Below are 20493 nucleotides of genomic sequence, written 5' to 3'. Positions count from 1 at the left end.
TTTTCGTGACTTATCAGGAGAGATACATATCTGGAAACTATTGAAAAGCTTGGCTCTGAGAAATTAAACAAAAACTTCAGAAGCTAGACTTTTCATCAAAAAATTATTTCTGAAAAATTACTCCCGAAAAAAAATTTTTGCAAAACTTAGATTTTATGATTAATATTGTGTCCTCTTGTTCTAGAGTTTCATTTGATGTTGACGAGCTGCCGTGGAAATTATTTCCAAAAACGAAAAACGTCAATTTTTGCTCCTGAAAAGAGCCTATCAACGTTTTTAACAGTTTTATCCATGACATATATTAATGTCAGAGTAGAAAACGGTTAATTACGTTGATGTACTCTTTTTAAAGCTAAAACGAGGCTTTTAAAATTTGGAATTGATTTCCGAGGCAGCTCGACAAGACAATTGAAACTCTAGAAACAGAGGCCACAATAGTAGATGAAAAGTAGCCAATTGAAACTCTAAGAGGGCACAATAAGTCTAGCTTCTCAAGTTTCCTTCTAATTTTCTCAGAGCCAAGCTTTTAAAAAGTTTCCAATTTTGTATCTCCCGAAAATAAAAATATGACCGGAAAATTTAATAGAACATCTCTCATGAGGCCCTCATTTAGTTCCGAATGCCTCAATAATTTTGGAAGCTTAACTATAGGTTAACATATTTACGCAATCTATTAAGGTATCAGAAGTCGAAGGCGCTCAGAGCAACGTACGGTGACTTATTCAAATGGCGTTTACGAGCAAGACGGCAAGGGAATTTGCAATTATTTTTTTCCAATTTCTTGCTGTTTTTCATTTTCATGAAAATTAGACGGGCTTGTGAGCCTATTATTGCTGTCCTCTTGTTGCTTGGGCATTTTAGTGAGCTCGGATTTTTTTGAAGAAAGCTTTTCTTTTCCATATGCACTTCTGTTATAACAGGATACAATTTTCTTTTTAGTTTGCTTGGTATCAGGAGCTTAGTATTTCATTGATTGACGTGCAATTGATGTTTCATTTTTTCTTGGGTTTTTTCAGAAGTTTATACTTTTTGAAAAGTTTTTTTTTGTATACTTTTTGAAAAGTTTTTTTTTGGCAGAGACGACTCTTCGAAACGTCTTCGGATTCTTTCCGGCTATCTGTTTTTTGTAGGTGCATGGAAAAGAACCGGAAATTCAGGGGAGGAATAAAGTTTGAAAACGTTGTTTCGGTGATTTGAAACTGATTTTAATACTTTATTAAGCAGATTTTTTTCGTTTCAAAATTTCTGTGGTGTCCGAATGGTTGTTTAAGTCTCTGATAACAATATTCAGGTTGATTTGATACCATTTTGAAGCGTTTTGGTAAAGTGTTTCTAGCGATAATTTGAAGCCAATTTTTTCTGCCTAGTGTGATGCTTTATTGAATTTATTGGTAACGAAACAGGAGCCTGCTGCTTGTTTGCACTGTCTTTTAGAAATTGATTTGTGTTTTTTGGTACAACGTTGCTTGTTTAATGGAGTTTAAAAAAAGAGTTTTCATTTTATTTTCGAGAAGAGATGTTTGAGCTTAATGTGGTGGCCAAATTTGACTGGGCAGATTAAAAGTTGTAGTCGGAGTACTATTGATTTGAAAGGCTAGTTTTTCGACAGACTTCTTCGAGTCGTTTCCAGAAATCTTCCGGCTGTGTTTTTTAAGTGATTTTTGATGTCAAATTGAAGTGATAATTTGGTCACGCCGAAAGAAGAAGTGGAGCAAAAAAGTGAGTGGTTTTGCGTAACTCCAATTTTAAAGTAGAGTGAAAAAACGTTTGAACAGAAATTCGCTTTCTCGTTGTTATGCATATGCGGCAAATTGTCTTCGTTGTTTACTGTTTTTTCGATTTTTATTATCGGATTTTTTCTAAATGATTTTGACAATCCATTCATGGTCCATGTTGCTACTAGTTATTCGGTTTAGTCAATCAAATTTCAAATCTTGTCAGGCTATGTTTTTTGTTAGATGTTTTTATACAATTTTCAAACTTTGATTTTCAAGAACGAGTTAAACAGTCAACGCGCAATGGCCATTATGATTCATTAGAGGCCCATAGCTGCCTTTATTAGTCCTTTAACTGCTGAAAAGGGTGCAGCTTCTGGGAACCTAATACAAGGTTAAATGAAGATATTTCAAAGAGTTTTGAGCCCCAGAAACGGTGCATTTTTTCTGTTTTTTATGTCATTTTTCGGGTTTTTTTTTTGTTTGATCAGTCTTAATTTGACGTTTCTCAAAGTTATTAATAGTATTGCAAGACATGATCGCTTTTTATTACAATTTTGTATCTATATGCTGTGGTACTAGAAACATAAACACAAATTTATTCTGATTTTTTCATTTTTAAGTTTGAAAGTTTATCAGTTTTTGAGTTTTTCCAGCCTCAGGGTCCAGGGAAGCTCGGGCAGGATTTGATAATAGGTTAGTGCATAGTTTGCAGAGGCAGTGGAATGGTTTTCAATATTTTATTATCAGGAATTTAAGCTATCTTTTATAAAATTTGATTTTTTCTAAGTTTATTGAGCATTATGGGACAGTGATGCTTGTTTACGCTTTAAATTGTGTTGTTGGATTGTTTTTGGAGACAAGAAAATTGTTTTGAAGTTATTAACATCTTTAGTGGCGAAAAATCTTCTTTCAAGGCTCGTGCGTGCATTAATGGCTATAGTTAAATGGATCCAATTTGGCATTTATGGTACAGTCATCAAGAGTTTTAGCAATGATTATATTTTTGTTAAGTTTGATTATTTTAGTTTCTCTAAACTGTTGACTGCTTGTCTTTTTGACTGGCATTCTTCATTTGATCTGCTTGTAGACAGATTCTAAGGTTTTCTTTGAATTTCCTGGGGTTGTGTTTCAGGACTTGTCATGCTATGTTTTATTTTAGCTGCAATTGTACTGAGTTAAAATGAAAAAGAGCAGACATTTTTTGAAAAAACTGATGGTTTGTTACTTTTTTTTAAGGAAACCGTGAATATTTACTCTTAGTTCCCATCAAAACACAATTTCATTGAGGACCTTCAATAAGTGAAATGAACTTAGTATTGTCTGCTGGCAATAACATAGTTCTTTTTAAATGTACGCTGCTTCTTTTATGTTAGCGATATTTTAGAGATATACGTTCAACGAAAGTCTATTTTAAATCAATTTGTGGTTCTTTTCTTTATTTTTGCTAATATTTTGATAGAGCTGAGAACTGTTTTTTAAGTGATAGTACTTTGTTTTTCTATTTTAAGGAGGGTTCGAGCTTAATGTCTAGCCGCACACTATCGTTACTCCTCTTGCTAATACCAATCATTTAGGCGACACATAACTTTATCAATTGTTAAACGCTCTTTGTTTTCACACAGCCTTATGAAAACCAAAATCGTTACTTTACAGTTTTTCATCGTCTTCATATTTTTTTCTCTCAATTGGGTATGGTGTGCTGCAGGTACACGAAGATGATCGAGACGTGTTCTTCGATTCCCGACAGTCGATGTCCTTCAACCCAGGTGAGGCAATAATTGTTGATTATCATAACTGAAATAACTACCGTAGCTTTCGTAGGTTACCAAATCAGTGAATCTTGTAGATGAAATTGAATAAATAGTTTGAAATATTTGAATATGTTAGACCCCATTTGACACGTGATGCATGAAAGCAACGCTGATTGATTATAATTAGTGCGTCAAATTATTGAACACAACGGTTGATAATTGACATGTAAAATGACATCAATTATTTTTTGACATTCCTTATTATTGTTCTCAGATAAGATATCTATGTGCAGCTCGAAATTGAATTATCAGTCTGTTGAAAGTTTTCTGATATCTCGCAAAATGTACATAATTACAGATGACATCTCAAATAACCAATCATCGCAGCTTCCATCGGGCGTGCCTCCCCCGGAACGCCCTCAACACAAGTACCCAAAGTGGGAAGAGCAAGTGTATAACAGCATTAAGAACTCTGGCTTCGTACTGAACCCGGCCTCAACTAATTCAACCTCGGGTCTCTCAGCTGTTGACAAGACTGCTATCAAGTTCCCTCAAGGAATGTCTACTGTGTGCAGCGAGATCGAAAAGAGCTTCGATGACAAATCTCAAGGTAAACAATTATTTTGAAAATAATCTTAGTTTTTGCGTAGGTGCATCGGAACAGTATCAGTGTCGCGACTCTCGTCTTTTTTTACATGTCATGTTGTTTCTTTGAAATTTCTCTAATATTCTAATATTTTGTGTCAGCTTGGCGTCACGCAAACTTGCCTGAAAGTTTGATGAGAATAATTTCTGCATTTCACAGCTCAATTAACTGTTATTTTCTCTCCGATGTGCAAAAAGCTTTTCCAAGCACAAATTAGCCTTGATTTCGAAGGGTACCTTTGTCCTTAAAAGTAAAAATAGTAATCTCAGTTTCCAGATTATTGTTTCGATTTGACATAGTTTTGGTCAAGATAATCTTTTTGCAAGCTGAAAAGGCTTGGCGCTCTCTTTATATCTTGTCTTTTTAATAAAAAATGAGCTTTGTACGAATTTAAAAATTGTCTTTAGTTGTCCCCCAAATGTATGCAAGCGTGGCTGGAGTTGCCTTCCAACTGAGCGACTATCCTAACGACTTCTGGACTAGATTGGCACTATATGCCCCCTCAACAGGCGCAATCGACACAACCATCTCTGACGCCACCAACGTGTCATCGGCCAGTAGCAGCAAAGAGGCGAGTACAACATTGACGAAAGAAGAGGCTGACGGTGTTCGGGTTGATTCACCTGCTGGTGGTAATCAACAGAGCCAGACATCGTCTCTAGCTGGGTTCCGGTTACTCGGCGATGACTGGAACAGTGCTCAGGTATGTAGTTCTTCATTGAATGTTTTCTTTTGAGCGTGTAAATTTGGAAGCAATATTATTTGGTGGTAGAACTGCTGTTGTTAAAGATCGGTCAATATTGGCCAGTTTATCGCATTATTACAACGCTGCATCGTTACACTACAGATCAAGAAGAACTTTTTCATTCTGCTGCGATATTAAAGGTTTTTGTAGTATTTGAGTTTTAGCTCTTTGGGTGCCGTTTTTCTGATCCAATTAAAACTACAATTGTGAATTGTGGTCTACAGACGGAAACTTTAAGAATTTGTAAAAGCGTAACACAAATCTTCAAAATTTTGAAAACGTAATTTGGAATTTTGTATTCGTTGCTCACTTGTAGCTGTGGCTAGAGAAATAAACTTATTGACTCTCAAAGGAAGCAAAATTTGTAAAATTTTTGCTTGACTGTTTGTTTTGACTTTTCGAGTGACTTTAAAGCCCTCGACTTTTTGCGCGATCTAAATGTATCGTTCCGTTCGTTATTAATAGCCGCGTCAGCAATTCCAGGCGGCTATTATTGCGCTCCTAATTTTTTTTACCGTCTAACATATTTTTGTTTCGTCTTACCCTGACTTCTTGGAATTAACTTTTTCAATGACTTCAGTGACTTCTACTGCTTTGCAGTTGAAATTTGTATTCGTGACGTCATTTCTGCTTGTAGGTTAATTGCGTGACTTACGTCACTCAGAAAATGACTTCTGAACTCAGTTATGGGACTTTGAATTTTATGAACATTTACTAATAGTTTAATAGTGTGCATCTAAGTAGTGCCAAACTTATATGCTCTAATTCCTGAGTAATAGAGTCTTGAGTTTTTAATATCGAATATTAATTTTGAAAAAGCTCCATTAGGGTTTTTTCCTTGTAGAGCAAATGTGTCTCATAAAAGTGACAGTCCGAATCTAACCCAGAAAGTCTAGTGGTTTATTGAAAAGCTGGTGGTCGACATGTCAAACTTATTTCTTTAATTGTTTAAATTCATGATAGGCCACAAGCGTCTATCGTGGCCTTCTTCCGGTAATCTGCTGGCTATGTTTTTAAGTAGCTGAACTCAATTGGCGGCAGTTTACTACTGAAATTCAATTGAAAACTGCGCCATTTGGTGTGATTAATAGCCGCCTCATCTTCTCAGCCGGCTATTATAGCGCTCCTATTTTTTTTTACTTCGTCGAATAAAAAAATTTTTCGCTTTACCTCATTTTGCCGCTTTTTCAACATTTTGCGTGATATCTTTTTGACTTCTCTAGACTAGTTTCTCTCTTCTCTCATTCTGCTAAAAGTGATTTTGAACATCAGTTGCTCAGCAAAGCAATTCAAAATGAACAAAGTCAGTATAAAAAATTGAAGTCAGAAGTAGAAACGGGATAAACCCATAAAGCCCAATTTTAGATGCCCGCTATTTGAACGTCGTTCCTATAAGTCTTAGTTACCATCTCTAATGCTTATTGGTATTGATAGTAGCCCCTGTAGCCTCTCTCTAAGAAACAGAAGTACGTTATCTTCAACTACGAAATGCCATCAAAAGAAATCGGACTTAAAAAATGTTTTTGTACAAAACCTTTTTTTTTTCAATATCTTCTGTTCTTTCAATCCCAATCATGCTTATTGGAATCAACGGCGGCTATTTTCCGGCAATCTGCCGGGTATGTTTCTTAATTGCTCTCCAACGAAGTTAGAGGCAATTATTGTAAACGTGTCTTTTATACAAATTTTTTGCTTGACTGATTTCGCGCTTTTGTTCTAGTGGCGTCTCTCTGACGTCTCTATTGACCTTCTCACGCTGGTCTTTTTTTTCGAGTGATATCTTTTGCTCTCACTCCCGAATAATGTTTGTTGCTAAGATCGCTTTCTTTGACGTCTCTACTGACCTTTTCACGCTTGCCTTCATTTTCGATTGATATCTATAGCTCTCACTCCCGGATAATTTCTATTGCTAAAATTAAATCTACTGTAAGGAAGTTTGTTGCTAAAAAAAATTTCTAGTAAAATAATTTCTATTGAAAATTTTTGCCGGTGCCGAGAACTCCAGAGGTCGGGGGGTTCAAATCCCTCCTGAGTCGCACTTTTCTGAACCCATAAAGAAAAATTCATGTAAGCTACTGGCACTGCATTAAATTTCGTGGCTGTCGTTTGAAAGCAATTTGGCAGGCGTTAATACGTTTGTTTTCAGTATAAATCCTATTTTAGGCTATTTTAGCTATTTTAGACCGCTGTCTTGTTTTACTAAGTTTACTAATGGCCCTCGAACTGAATTTGAAGCTTTTAACGTGTCTTTTTTATGCAACATTTTTTGCTTGACAGTTTGAGAGCATTTCGGCCGACATCAGTCGGATTTTCTGTTTTTTTTAATAACTTGGGTTCTTTAGTAGTTGTTAGTTAATATATTCTTATGGTATTTAAAGCAGTTCGTCGATTGGTAGTCTTTTTAATTGCTCTTGAACGAAGTTCATTGCAATTATTGTAAACGTGCGTCTTTTTTATGCAAAATTTTTGCTTGACAATTTTGACTTTTCGAGTGACTTTTACGCTCTTGACTTTTTGCGTTTCGCGTGATCTAAAATTCTCTCTCAATCACAATTTCAAGCAGCTGAACTCAATTGGCGGAAATTTAATACTAAAAGTCAAGTGAAAAGTGCTCCGAAACTGGTGCCATTTTTCACTTTAAAGCTTATAACCGTATATATTAATCTCTAATGTTGTTATTTGAAGCCCACTATCGAACTTCGTACCATTTAGGCTCCCCCTCTCTCCCTCCCTCCCCCATCGACTGAAGCAGGCTTCAATTGATTAGAGCTCCCCATGTTTTCAAGTAGCTGAACTCAATTGGTGGCAGTTTACTACTGAAAGTCAATTGAAAACTGCGACATTTGGTGTGATTCTTAATGGCCCTCAAACTGAATTTGAAGCATTTATCGTGTCTTTTTATGCAACATTTTTTGCTTGACAGTTTGAGAGCCTTTCGGCCGACATCAGTCGGATTTTCTGTTTTTTTTAATAACTTGGGTTCTTTAGTAGTTGTTCGTTAATATATTCTTATGGTATTTAAAGCAGTTCGTCGATTGGTAGTCTTTTTAATTGCTCTTGAACTAAGTTCATTGCAATTATTGTAAACGTGCGTCTTTTTTATGCAAAATTTTTGCTTGACAATTTTGACTTTTCGAGTGACTTTTACGCTCTTGACTTTTTTGCGTTTCGCGTGATCTAAAATTCTCTCTCAATCACAATTTCAAGCAGCTGAACTCAATTGGCGGAAATTTAATACTAAAAGTCAAGTGAAAAGTGCTCCGAAACTGGTGCCATTTTTCACTTTAAAGCTTATAACCGTATATATTAATCTCTAATGTTGTTATTTGAAGCCCACTATCGAACTTCGTACCATTTAGGCTCCCCCTCTCTCCCTCCCTCCCCCATCGACTGAAGCAGGCTTCAATTGATTAGAGCTCCCCATGTTTTCAAGTAGCTGAACTCAATTGGTGGCAGTTTACTACTGAAAGTCAATTGAAAACTGCGACATTTGGTGTGATTCTTAATTGCTCTCGAACGAAGTTAGAGGCAATTATTGTAAACGTGTCTTTTATGCAAATTGTTTGCTTAACCGATTTCGCGCTTTTGATCTAGTGACGTCTCTCTTTGACGTCTCTACTGACCTTTTCACGCTTGTCTTCATTTTCGAGTGATATCTATAGCTCTCACTCCCGGATAATTTCTATTGCTAAAATAAAATCTACTGTAAGGAAGTTTGTTGCTAAAATAAAATTTATAGTAAAATAATTTCTATTGAAAATTTTTGCCTGTGCCGAGAACTCCAGTCGTCGGGGGTTCAAATCCCTCCTGAGTCGCACTTTTCTGAACCCATAAAGAAAAATTCATGTAAGCTACTGGCACTGCATTAAATTTCGTGGCTGTCGTTTGAAAGCAATTTGGCAGGCGTTAATCCGTTTGTTTTCAGTATAAATCCTATTTTAGGCTATTTTAGCTATTTTAGACCGCTGTCTTGTTTTACTAAATTTACTAATGGCCCTCAAACTGAATTTGAAGCATTTAACGTGTCTTTTTATGCAACATTTTTTGCTTGACAGTTTGAGAGCCTTTCGGCCGACATCAGTCGGATTTTCTGTTTTTTTTTTAATAACTTGGGTTCTTTAGTAGTTATTAGTTAATATATTTTTATGGTATTTAAAGCAGTTCGTCGATTTGTAGTCTTTTTAATTGCTCTTGAACGAAGTTCTTTGCAATTATTGTGAACGTGTCTTTTTACGCAAAATTTTTGCTTGACAATTTTGACTTTTCGAGTGACTTTTACGCTCTTGACTTTTTGCGTTTCGCGTGATCTAAAGTTCTCTCTCAATCACATATTCAAGCAGCTGAACTCAATTGGCGGCAATTCAATACTAAAAGTCAAGTGAAAAGTGCTCCCAAACTGGTGCCATTTTTCACTTTAAATCTTATAACCGTATATATTATTCTCTAATGTTGTTATTTGAAGCCCACTATTGAACTTCGTACCATTTAGGCTCCCCCTCTCTCCCTCCCTCGCCCATCGACTGAAGCAGGCTTCAATTGATTAGAGCTCCCACTAGTCGTTCGAGAGCAGTTCTTCCGACGTTTAGTTTGTTATGTTTTCATATTGTAATTGTAGTGAGCTAATCTCAGCTGTTTTACCACAACCTCTTCGTAATTTTTAGATGATTCTGGTTTAGAAACTAGTTTCGCCAATGAATTTTCCGCGCAATTGGTATTGATGTTTGTTTGTCCTTAAGGTTATTGTCTGGACAATTTCCTGTATATGAATCTTATTCAGAAAATATTTTTGTGGTGTGTTTAATTTCAAAAAGGAAATCATCAGTTTTGTACTTCAAATTTCATGGTGCATTGTGAACAACTTTTTTCATCAAAAGTACCCCCTCCCCCTCACGCACACACACACACACACACACACACACACACACACACACACACACACACACACACATCGGTCACCCACTTATGTTTGCATCTCTAAGCCCCAGCTGGGTACTGCCGAAGCCAACAGCTCGCCGGTCGTTTGAGATCAATTCGCGCGACTTTAGTCGATGTTTTTTATATCGCTCTCGAACGAATTTTGAAGCAATTGTAGTTTGGTGTGTTTTTATGCAAGTTTGCATCTGACCGTTTTTGCTTTTTCGGTCCTTGTCTGTTTTAGTTTTTTTTTACGATGGCGGTTTTTGCGCTATTTTACGTCAAACAAAAAATGGATTTGCATTGCCTATTTTCCACTTTTTCGAAATTTTCAAGATTCTTTTCTAGGCTGGTTTTATTCTCTGCTCAAAGTGTCTTTAAACTGCAGGTGTTCATAAAATCCATCTATAGTTAGCAGTGTTAATATGAAAAAAGTCCATGGCCTGAAGGTCAATATTGAAATTTTGTTAGGCTTGCTACCTCCCATTTGGCTACCTCCCATCATCTCTTTTCTGCCCCTTCTTGTCAAGTGAATTTGACTTCCCTAAGCTAGCTGGAGCCAAAGCCAAACCCTCGCTTGTCAATTCGTGAGCAGTTAGTCGTTTAACTTAAGTATGTAGCAGCTTGATACTCACGTTTTTGTGTACTTTTTTGAAACTAATAATAAGAATAATTAGTTGGTATTGTTATCAGCAAACTTGGGTTCCTTAATAGATTCTTAATAGTCTTATGATCTTGAAAGCAATTCGTCTAGCGGTAGTCTTCTTTCATATTGTAATTGTAGTGAGTTTATCTCAGCTGTTTTACGGCAACCTCATCTTAAATTTTAGATGATTCTGGTTTAGAAACTAGTTTTGCACATGAATTTTTCAATCAATTGGTGGATATTTTTAATATTTGTGCGCAAGGTTTTTGTCTGGACAATTTCCTGTATATGACTCTTATTCAGAAAATGTTTTTGTGCTGTGTTTAGTTACAAAAAAATCATGCGTATTGTAAGTGTAATTTCACGGTGCAGTTTGGACAACGTTACTTTATTCATCAAACGTTAACTCGAAAAAGGATATTTGGTGATATGCCTTTGCAGTTGCTTTTATGTGTGGGACTTGGAATCTTCCGCGATGAGTTCTCACTTGAGCGAAGACATTTTTTTGGCACGAGCGGAAACAAAGTAAGCAGACAACTTCAAATCTAGAAGGTGAAACTTCGGACAAATATGTAAAAAGTTTTGCCAAGCAATTTAGTCAGAAAGATTTAGATTTTTTTGCTTAAAATTACTGTGAATGCTGGAAGTTTTTGGCTTTGATGTAAGGAATGATTTATTGAAGTTTTGTTCTTGAAGAATTGATTGGTTCCCATCACCAATTTTACAATATAGATTTTGAGCTGCCAAGCTCCAGTTTTTAAGATTGCTAAAACTTATGGCTTATCTAACTCTTGGGCTAAAACGAAGAAAGAACTGATATTTGAGCTATAATTTAAAGACTTTTCGTTCGCAAAAACGGGATGAACAGGTAACGCCCGGAGGGCGTTAAGTTCTCTGAGATCCTTTTGGCTTACTAGACTCTTAAGTATGAGATCCACCGAGAAGCAGTGTAAGAGACATAAATTCATGACCTGCGGCTCTTGTGACTTTGACCACCCCCCCCCCCCCCCCCAACCCCCTCTCCCTTCTTCCCACTTCTCGCCCCCCCCCCCCCCAACTTTGTTGATTGTTTAATTAGTCAATTTTGCTCGTCGGGAAAGTGAAGGCATTGTTACATGTGCTGGTTGCTCCTTGAAGATATTAGGTTATGTCTCACAATACACACTTTGTCAATATTTGGTTATTATTTCTCACGATATGCATGTTCACATCATTTGCACTCTGTGACAGGCTTCAGATGTAAGTTATCAATCACTTTTATTATTCGCTTTCTCTCCCTGACTGCAAACAATTAACACAGCAAACACCTTAAATGAATAATAGCTGAATTGGTTCTACCATTTGATGCCTGGTGATGGACTTAAACTGTAATCTATGCTTTATTGACTGTAGTGAAACACAGAGGTGATCATGCATTACCGATTAATAATGCTTTCAATATTTTTGAATATTTTCTAGATGGCTTTGGTAATGCTCTTAACACGGCTAACAATCAGCTGTTTTCATGTTTCACTAATTAAATTATACCTCTCATAATTGCTAGCATACCGCATTCGTTCATAGTAGAGGAATGGCTTATCTTCCAGTCTAGGAAAAATGGGGGGCTTTCGAGACCATTTCGGGGCTTTCTGGACGCTCGAAATTTGAGTGCGTGTTTGTTGCATAAATCTCATAAACTTAGTTGATATAATAACCCAAAACAGAAATTATCGAAGAAGCAAAAAAAGACGAGGGGCTAGAAAAGTGGATCAGCTGTGCTTATATAGTAAAGTCGACCAGGTAATGCTCAAATTATAGAAAACAGAATGCAATCAACTTTGTGCGAAGCTGCATTGCATTCCCTAATTAGGTAACTTTTGGTAGACAGTCTCGAAAGGTGTTTCTAGCTGGTTGCGTCCCAATAAGACCAACGTGTTTAATAATTCCATTTACGTTGCCTACATTGGCTGATCACCGCCAAAATGTTTGGTATCTTAAAAGCTTAAATTGAAGCTCTAATTTTCAAGAATTCAGCCAAAGATTGAAGGTTTTGAAATCTCCTTCGTGGGTAGGATTTTAGTAAATGAAGTTAGCTTATTTTAGATCGCTGTACCGTGAAATAGAACCATCTTTGCTACCATTTCGTCTTATTATAATTTATATAAGCTTAAATTTTCAATGTATAAGTACGCTTCATGAAAATGCTTCGACTTCTTGATAGGTGACGAATAGCTCCTGTGTCGTTATGACTAATAGTTGCAACTCTAGCGATGAAGTGTCAAGTACCAGAAGATGATTAAATTGAGAAATTTCACTAAAGACACTTCGAGCACCATCAGTAATGACGAGCGGTAATGCTACACTGAATAGGGCTTCATTTTTACCCCTTTGAATTAAACCAGGGCACCTAATTTTAGTTTTTGAGAAAAAATTGATTTTCTCAAGTTTATCAGTTTGCGATTAGAGGATCTGGGTGTGTTCTATTGAGTGTCTCAATAGCCCAGTCTACCCGCCCCCACCGACTACTTGCTAACATTTCTTGGTAATTCAGCAATAATGTTTCTGCATTTCTACATACAAGGAGAAACTAACTTTCTTTTTTACGCCTCGGAGCTGTTTTAGTCCTAAAAATAATACCCTGAACCCATTTCACAAAAATCCGAAAATAGTCGGCATACGAAGATTTTGATACCATTTATAGATCAGCTTATTTCAACAAACTTTGACTCCGAGAAATCATTTTAACTCTATAGGTGATCAATAGGTCCTGATGGTCCTAGTAAAAGGGCAAAAATTATAACCGCAAAAGTGAATTTAAGAACGTATCAATTATTGAAATGTAACAACGCTTCAAAATTGTTTTCATCCTAAAATAACGCTGTGAACCCATTGCTAAATCTCAACAATCTGGAAACCTTCAGCTTTCAGTGAGGAATTTAAGCCTGAAGTGGGAATAATGATCGTGTTTTGTTTTCAGGCTGACTACTGTATTCCCCCAGATGCGATCCCGGAGGACATTGAGAACCGAGACTACATTAAGGAGTCAGATCTGGACATGATTCTCTCCAAGTCCAGCACCATGAATTCTCTTGACAATCAGCTGACATCAGCCGCAAATGCTGAGCTACTAAGTGGATATTTACAGGTTTGACTAGATCATGGTATGAGCTGCTTATTTCCTCAAAGGATCATGCAAGCTAGGAAACTGCTTGTTTTTGCTGCTCTTTCTACAGCTTTTTTGTAGTCATTTGTTAATAGCCGCAAAGCGATAGCTGAGGCTATTATTGGCCTTCTCTGGTTTTTATGACTAAAAGAGGAGTATTGGTTGTTTACTATCGGGCTTTTTACGAAACGAAGAGGAGTATCGGCTTTCTTGAGTTTTTTACGACTCGAAGAGGCGTTATGGTTCTGTTTTTTTTTATAAGTGAGCGAGCGAGCAAAGAAACCGGAAGTTCATCGGCTATTACTTAGGCGCTTTCCTTGTTTAATTCGGTTTACCTTTTGATCACGTTTTTCGGTTTACATAAGTCACGATTTTCGCGTTTGACTTCTGACTTACCTCACTCACTGTTTCAACTGAATGCTTAATACACTTCAGTTTAGAAGTTGAGGTAAGTATAGGCTTCGAATCTAACCAAAACTGCACACTGAATTAGAACAATTTTTGAAATTTAGTCAATTTCTATCTCTTCTTTCATTGTTTCAATCCCGATGTGCGTCTAGCGTGTCAATGGCGGCTATTTTCCGGCAATGTTTTATTTAAATGGCGTTTTGATCTAAAAGCGAATGTGAGTAAAATTTTTATATGAACTACTTTATTCTGAGCGAGGGAAGTTTTCTGATTATCCGTTGCATTCAGTGAATGAATTTTCGACTTCGAAAAGTTTTTTTGAGAGAATGGCGCAGATAGATAACCGTTTTTGGCCGTTTTTGTCAATTCGGCTCAATTTTTTCCCTTGTAAGTTGGTTTTTGTAGAAATAGTTTTTGATCAATGCTGCATCAATATGTAGCTCTCCGAAGTTGATACCACAAAGGTTTTAAGAGCCTATTAATGCGTTTTAAGAGCAGAATAGGCCCATATATTTCTGTTTTCAGTTTTTGAAATTTTTTAATTGATTCTTTGGGTTTTATGGAGTTTTTTTCTAAAAAATAAGAATAAATGGCAACGTCCTCTTGTATTAGGCATTTCTCTTCAAGTTAGTGGCGCTAGGCAAGGTCACATGACAAGGGACCTTACCGCTTAGCGATTTACCAAAAGTTTTGAGGAGACAATCTCAAGTTGTGAAGGGTGGTTCTTAATCCATTAATCTGACCCCCCGCCCCTCGGTCAATTATTAGATTTGAGTGATTTTCGTGTTCGTTAATAAAACAATGCGAGCGCAACTGTGCTATGCTAATGTCAATTAACTCATAAGTACTATCCGATCTAATGACATATCAGAAATGAAATCCGCCGCAAAAATTAGGTACGCTTGTGAATTGAGCAGATTAGCCTATTGCTTTCCATTCTCGTTTTTTATTGTATAATATAGAGAGTAGTATGAGATAAGCAGTAGTGTAATTGAAAAGCAGTAGTATAATAAATACTTAAATTTTTTGTCACTCTGAAGAAACTTTGCTTTGTATGTTGCTCTTTTTCTGCTTCAGTCCTAATTGAAGTCAAAGTGGTCAAGGGCAGCTATTTTCCACCCCCGAACCACCTCACTACCACTCCTTCTCAGTTTTTGCGTAATCTAAATTGCTCTTACTCAGAGTTTCCAGCAGCTGAACTAAATTGGCTGCTTTTCACTACTAAAAAGTCAATTGCAAGTGGAACATGGTTAGTTTCCTTTTTTTAACATCATTCTAGTGGTATATAAAAAATGTGAATAAGTTTTTATGATAACAAGGAGGCTCGGTAATGTGCGTACGCTCATTATGTTCCGACCTCGCTCATCCACGTTCTTGACTTAATTGGCTACCAAATGATGAACAGGTAGAAAAATTTCAAAAACATACATATCGCTCAATAAACCATAATGGAATACAATAAGGCAACGCTAGAGGGGCCGATAAAACTTGTTGTTAATAGGACCACTGGAAAAGACTATAATAAAAATTAAATATCAAACATTAATTACGACCAAAACTTGATGTCCATATTTTCTAAAAAAATTATAAAATCAACCTTGCATCAGATAAAACCTAAACAAAACAAAATAACCTATACTTCAATAGAAAAGATGTGGGACCTGTTCTCAATGCAACTGGGTAATAAGTCGACAAACAGAGCAAAATATGCGAAGTTCAGAAATATCTTTCTTTTTTTGAAAACAATTGATTTCAAAAATGAATTATCATTAGATAGTGAAATCACTAAAAACTACATTTATATCCCCATAGGAACCAGTTGAGACCTGTCATTATCCAGTGTATGTCGTACGACTACAAAAAGAAGGACAAATACTGGCAAAACAAAACTTTGCACTAAATGGCAGTGAAACCGTTGAAACAAACTTGTCACTAAGAGCAATCAAAATGTGCAATTGGGAAATATTTCAAAGCCAATGAGACCTACCATTAGCAATATAACTTTAAAAGAAAACAAAAGACTTAAAATGTACAAATATATAAAAATCTTATGTTATAAAATTTTGTAGTAACAGTAGTAACAAAGCCGAGAAACAATGGTTGAAAGTTAAACCGTTATTATTTAATTTATAGCTCACTAGAAACGGGTTGCGACCTGTCCTTATAGAGACTAAGCTACAAATCGACCAAACAACAATTTAAAAAAGAAGCTCACAAAGATCATAAATCTAAATACGTTTTTGAAAACAAATTCTCAAGAAATCCAAATATGAAGCTCATAAATCAAGCTAATAAAAAATGGGGAAGCTCAAAAATGCAAATATTTTTCAAATGTCATAACAGAAATAAGATTACAACATAAAGAGAGCAATTAAGATGCAACAGCTCAGAAAGCCAATTGAGCCTGTCATTAATGAGTTTAAGTCACGAGACAACAAAATAACAAAAACAAGCAGAAGCCAAAAAACTTAACAAGCAATTTTACGCCACAGTGTTCAAGGCATCACAACTATATGATGTTATCAGCAAGAGCTGTAAATCATCAGTTGATTCTCATCTGATTATTAATGGGGCTTTTCATATAAAGGACTACTTAAAATGACAACAAAAAACCCAAAATGTTAACAGTAAAGAAATATTGAAACTTTTCAATTGCTCTTGAACGAAGTTCATAGCAATTGTTGTAAACGTGTCTTTTTTATGCAAAATTTTTGCTTGACAATTTTGACTTTTCGAGTGACTTTTACGCCCTTGACTTTTTGCGTTTCGCGTGATCTAAAATTCTCTCTCAATCACAATTTTAGGCAGCTGAACTCAATTGGCGGCACTTTAATACTAAAAGTCAAATGAAAAGTGCGCCGAAACTGGTGCCATTTTTTTAAGTTTAAATCTTAATAGTGATATATGTTAACCTCTAGTGTGGTTATTTGAAGCCTACTAGTGAACTTCTTAGTCCCATATAGGCTCCCCCTCCCCCCTCCCCCCCCCCCCCCCCCCCCCCCGCCACCGACTGAAGCAGGCTGCAATTCATTAGAGCTCCCACTAGTCGTTCGAGAGCAATTCTTCCGACGTTTAGTCGGTTATGTTTTATGACACTAAATGGTCCAAGCGATCGGTCAAAACATATAACTAACCAAAAAAATGCTTGAATCAACAAAAAAATTCAAACTTTATAAGTGAGATTGAGTTACATGGTGACGAAAATCAAAGCAGAAAAGAAACAGTTGAAAAAATCTTTTTTTTTTAAAAAAAAGTTGGTTTGAAAGTCACTAAAAGAAATAGCTATATACTGAAATGTTTAAATACCTGTTATACGTCCTGGGGAAGCAATTGAGATTTATCATTATCAGGTGTTTGTCGTACAATAACCAAAAGAGAGACAAACATGCGCAAAAAAATAACTAATTTTGCGACAGAACAGTGTCTCTGCCCAAAAGTGCAAACTATTCCATAAAAACAATTAAAATATTCAGATATGCCTTTTGCTAAGATGGTTAATCATGTGAACTAAGCTTATCTTCAACAGGGCCTGTCAATAATGTGATAAATCGACAACCTAACAAAATAACTAAAAAAACTGCAATTATGCTTAAAAAAATTGAAAACTCGTGTCAAAACCAAGAATCCATTAGTTAAATATAAAACCATCACAGACATTAATTTTTTGGCTAACAGGAAGTGTGTTTTTGCTTGGAATTACTGAGACTAGGCCAAAGCTGAGAGAAATAAGAGAAAAATAGTGGCAAAGTTCAAAAATTCGCCTACATTTTCTTAACTCAAATGATTTCAAAGTCCTGAGAGACATTAGATAACAACTAAAAGAATTGTCTGTTTCGTATATATCTCATGGGAAGCCATGCGGATCACGGATTGGGGTGACTAAGTCATTGGACTACAAAAAGTATTAAAAAATGAATGCAAAACAAAGGAAATCAATAAAATTTTACGAAAGCAGTTGGTGAGAGCTATAAAAACACGAGCTTACTTTGTGACAGTAAAATATGGTCGTTTGGTATTTTTGTAATTAGTATCTGTCAGTTAAGAAGAAATGATTTGAAATTCTTGTCAGCAATATGCATAAGGAACTATATGCGGAAATATATTTTTTAAAAAGGCCGCTCTCCATTAAAATCTAAAACTTTTTTTTACCGTATGGATCCATAGTGAGATCAATATCAGCTCTGTTATTGCTGTGTGCGGCTAGGAGGACACTCAATTTTTTAAATGGTTGCGAAATAAATCAATTTTCAAACAAAAAATTTTTCACCATATCAAAAATAAATAATGCATTTCGTTTAATTATCGAGACTAAATTTGCAAAAATCTGGCAAAATATTGATTTATGAAGACTCTTAAAACACGCGGGAGTGCAACTAGCTCTCTCTTCATGCGTGCGATGAATATTGGTGCAGTTTCAATGTGTCTACTTCCAGCAAATTTAGTGAATGTGGGCCAAAAAAAGCATATTTGGTCCCATTTTTGACAGTCTGATTTTTGAAACCTTTAGCATAAATTTTAGCCAAAAAGCTCAAATCGAACTATTCAGCAACCTCCTTTATCTTTTAAGATAAAATCAATAACACTACCGTTAACAATTTCAAAATATTATAGCAAAATTAACAAAAGTTTGATCAAAAATAACGGAAAATGTGAATAAAAACAGCGGAATTCACTCTACTTTTCTGAAAAGCTTAAAGCTCGATGACTCCCTGTAAAGAACGAAAATTTAAAAAATCTTTTTAATTCCATATTCTAAGCTGGACGGGCTTTTTAATGATGCCACGCACAACTCTCTACGATGATTATATCGATCGGCCAAAATTGTCTGAACAAAAAAAAAACCAGTTGAGTATATAGTTTCCCCCCCCCACTAAAAGTGGGGTCGCAACAATAACAATCATTCGAAGCCCTTTACTAAGCAAGATTGTCCCTGCTGAATCTGGTTTCAGTAAAATTGAGTCACTGCTTGTTTTTCGGGAGCAACCGGCTTTACATAAACCGGTTACTTTTTTGGTTAACTGTTTCTAGTTTCCAAATTATTGGCAAAAAGAGCAAGCCCGTTCACGGATTGTCACTCAATCAATTTTCTTGATGCCATTTTTCAGTTTAGTTGCTGTGCTCTTCGTAAGATTGCGATGTTCTTTTAATAAATTGGTCGGTGTTGTTTCGGTTCAACTTATTAACTTATTTTGTTGGGATTTCGGTCAATTTCAGAGTACGAATTCTAGTTGAAGGCCAGTGCAACAGCTCGAATGTTTCCAAGCTTTCACTCGAGTTATCTTGCAGGTTAATTGATCAATTTGTCTTGACATAACGTATCCATCCATTTTCGCTTTTTCTGATAAAACCGTTCAACGTTTTGAAGCTTGCGGTTTGTTAATTGTTGCATGGCCACAAATCTATTGAGCCTATTTTACAATAATTTTACTGTTTTGCCTCAAAATCTGATAGTCTGTGCATTAATTGCACGTGTTTAATTGTTTCGGTGGTCTTGGTCTACAATGAGCTGTGTTTTGAAAAATTGTATATAGGATTGAAGGCTTCATTTTGGTCTTTTTAGAACAATTAATTTTAGTTAATGTTCAATATCAACAATGCAGATAATTTTTTAGAGTGTTTTTGTCTAGTAGGACAAAGTTCCTAGTCTTTTTATATCTAAGAAGTTGATTTTTGCTCGGTTTGTGCGTAAATGGGTAAAATCTACACTCCATTATTAATTTGTCATATTCGAAAATTCTTGAAAAGCAATATTTTCCTCTTAATGTCTATTTCTATGTTCTGATAGATTGTGACAGAAGATTTGAAAAATTGTATATAGGATTGAAGGCTTCATTTTGGTCTTTTTAGAACAATTAATTTTAGTTAATGTTCAATATCAACAATGCAGATAATTTTTTAGAGTGTTTTTGTCTAGTAGGACAAAGTTCCTAGTCTTTTTATACCTAAGAAACTGATTTTTGCTCGGTTTGTGCGTAAATGGGTAAAATCTACACTCCATTATTAATTTGTCATATTCGAAAATTCTTGAAAAGCAATATTTTCCTCTTAATGTCTTTCTATGTTCTGATAGATTGTGACAGAAGATATGAACAAGAACAGCTACGCCTCAATGGCCAGTCAAGACTCCTTTCCTAAATCGACCCTGACGAGGTCGAGTTTAACTGTGCTGGGTGCGAACAACAGAAATATAGCCTTGGGTCTCGAAAATATCAAAAGCGTCTCTTCACTTCTACAAGGCAACGGGCGGCTGTTCAGGCTGACGTTTCATGACGATTTCGGAGCTGTTGTTTGCAGTGAGAACAGCAAGAGCTGTGATCAGTGGGTTTGTGAGATAAACAAAGCTTTGCTCCAGCGACCCCTTAAGGGTACGTATTTTTATAGGTACCTCTATCTACTCTACTTCTTAACTATATTAAGCAAAATTATTTCGCCTCATTAAGCGCATCAATAATTCTGTTGTACAAAACAGAATGGATAAAAGCAGTCCATTTTGATAAACCTAGGAGTTCGAAGCGAAATTGGA

At 35.8% G+C, this 20493-nt stretch overlaps 3 protein-coding genes across 3 annotated transcripts in view; 2 read left to right on the top strand and 1 right to left on the bottom strand.

The window, feature by feature from the left end:
- LOC142342696 (phospholipid phosphatase 1-like) overlaps positions 1-20493 on the top strand; it is a 518061-nt gene that overhangs the window by 174675 nt on the left and 322893 nt on the right. The window lies entirely within an intron of this gene.
- LOC142342691 (pleckstrin homology domain-containing family H member 2-like) overlaps positions 1-20493 on the top strand; it is a 46825-nt gene that overhangs the window by 9621 nt on the left and 16711 nt on the right. Inside the window, exons 4-8 of the mRNA XM_075394184.1 lie at positions 3424-3484; positions 3828-4079; positions 4523-4818; positions 13377-13544; positions 20041-20335. Of these exons, the coding sequence (XP_075250299.1) occupies positions 3424-3484; positions 3828-4079; positions 4523-4818; positions 13377-13544; positions 20041-20335 (1072 nt within the window). The remainder of the gene's footprint in view (positions 1-3423; positions 3485-3827; positions 4080-4522; positions 4819-13376; positions 13545-20040; positions 20336-20493) is intronic.
- Positions 1-20493, bottom strand: part of LOC142342692 (germ cell-less protein-like 1) — a 295739-nt gene that overhangs the window by 267934 nt on the left and 7312 nt on the right. The window lies entirely within an intron of this gene.

This window comes from Convolutriloba macropyga, chromosome 7 (assembly GCF_964194025.1).
Source record: "Convolutriloba macropyga chromosome 7, txConMacr16.3, whole genome shotgun sequence".
Lineage (NCBI taxonomy): Eukaryota > Metazoa > Xenacoelomorpha > Acoela > Convolutidae > Convolutriloba > Convolutriloba macropyga.
This window is presented reverse-complemented; position numbering and strand designations above follow the sequence as displayed.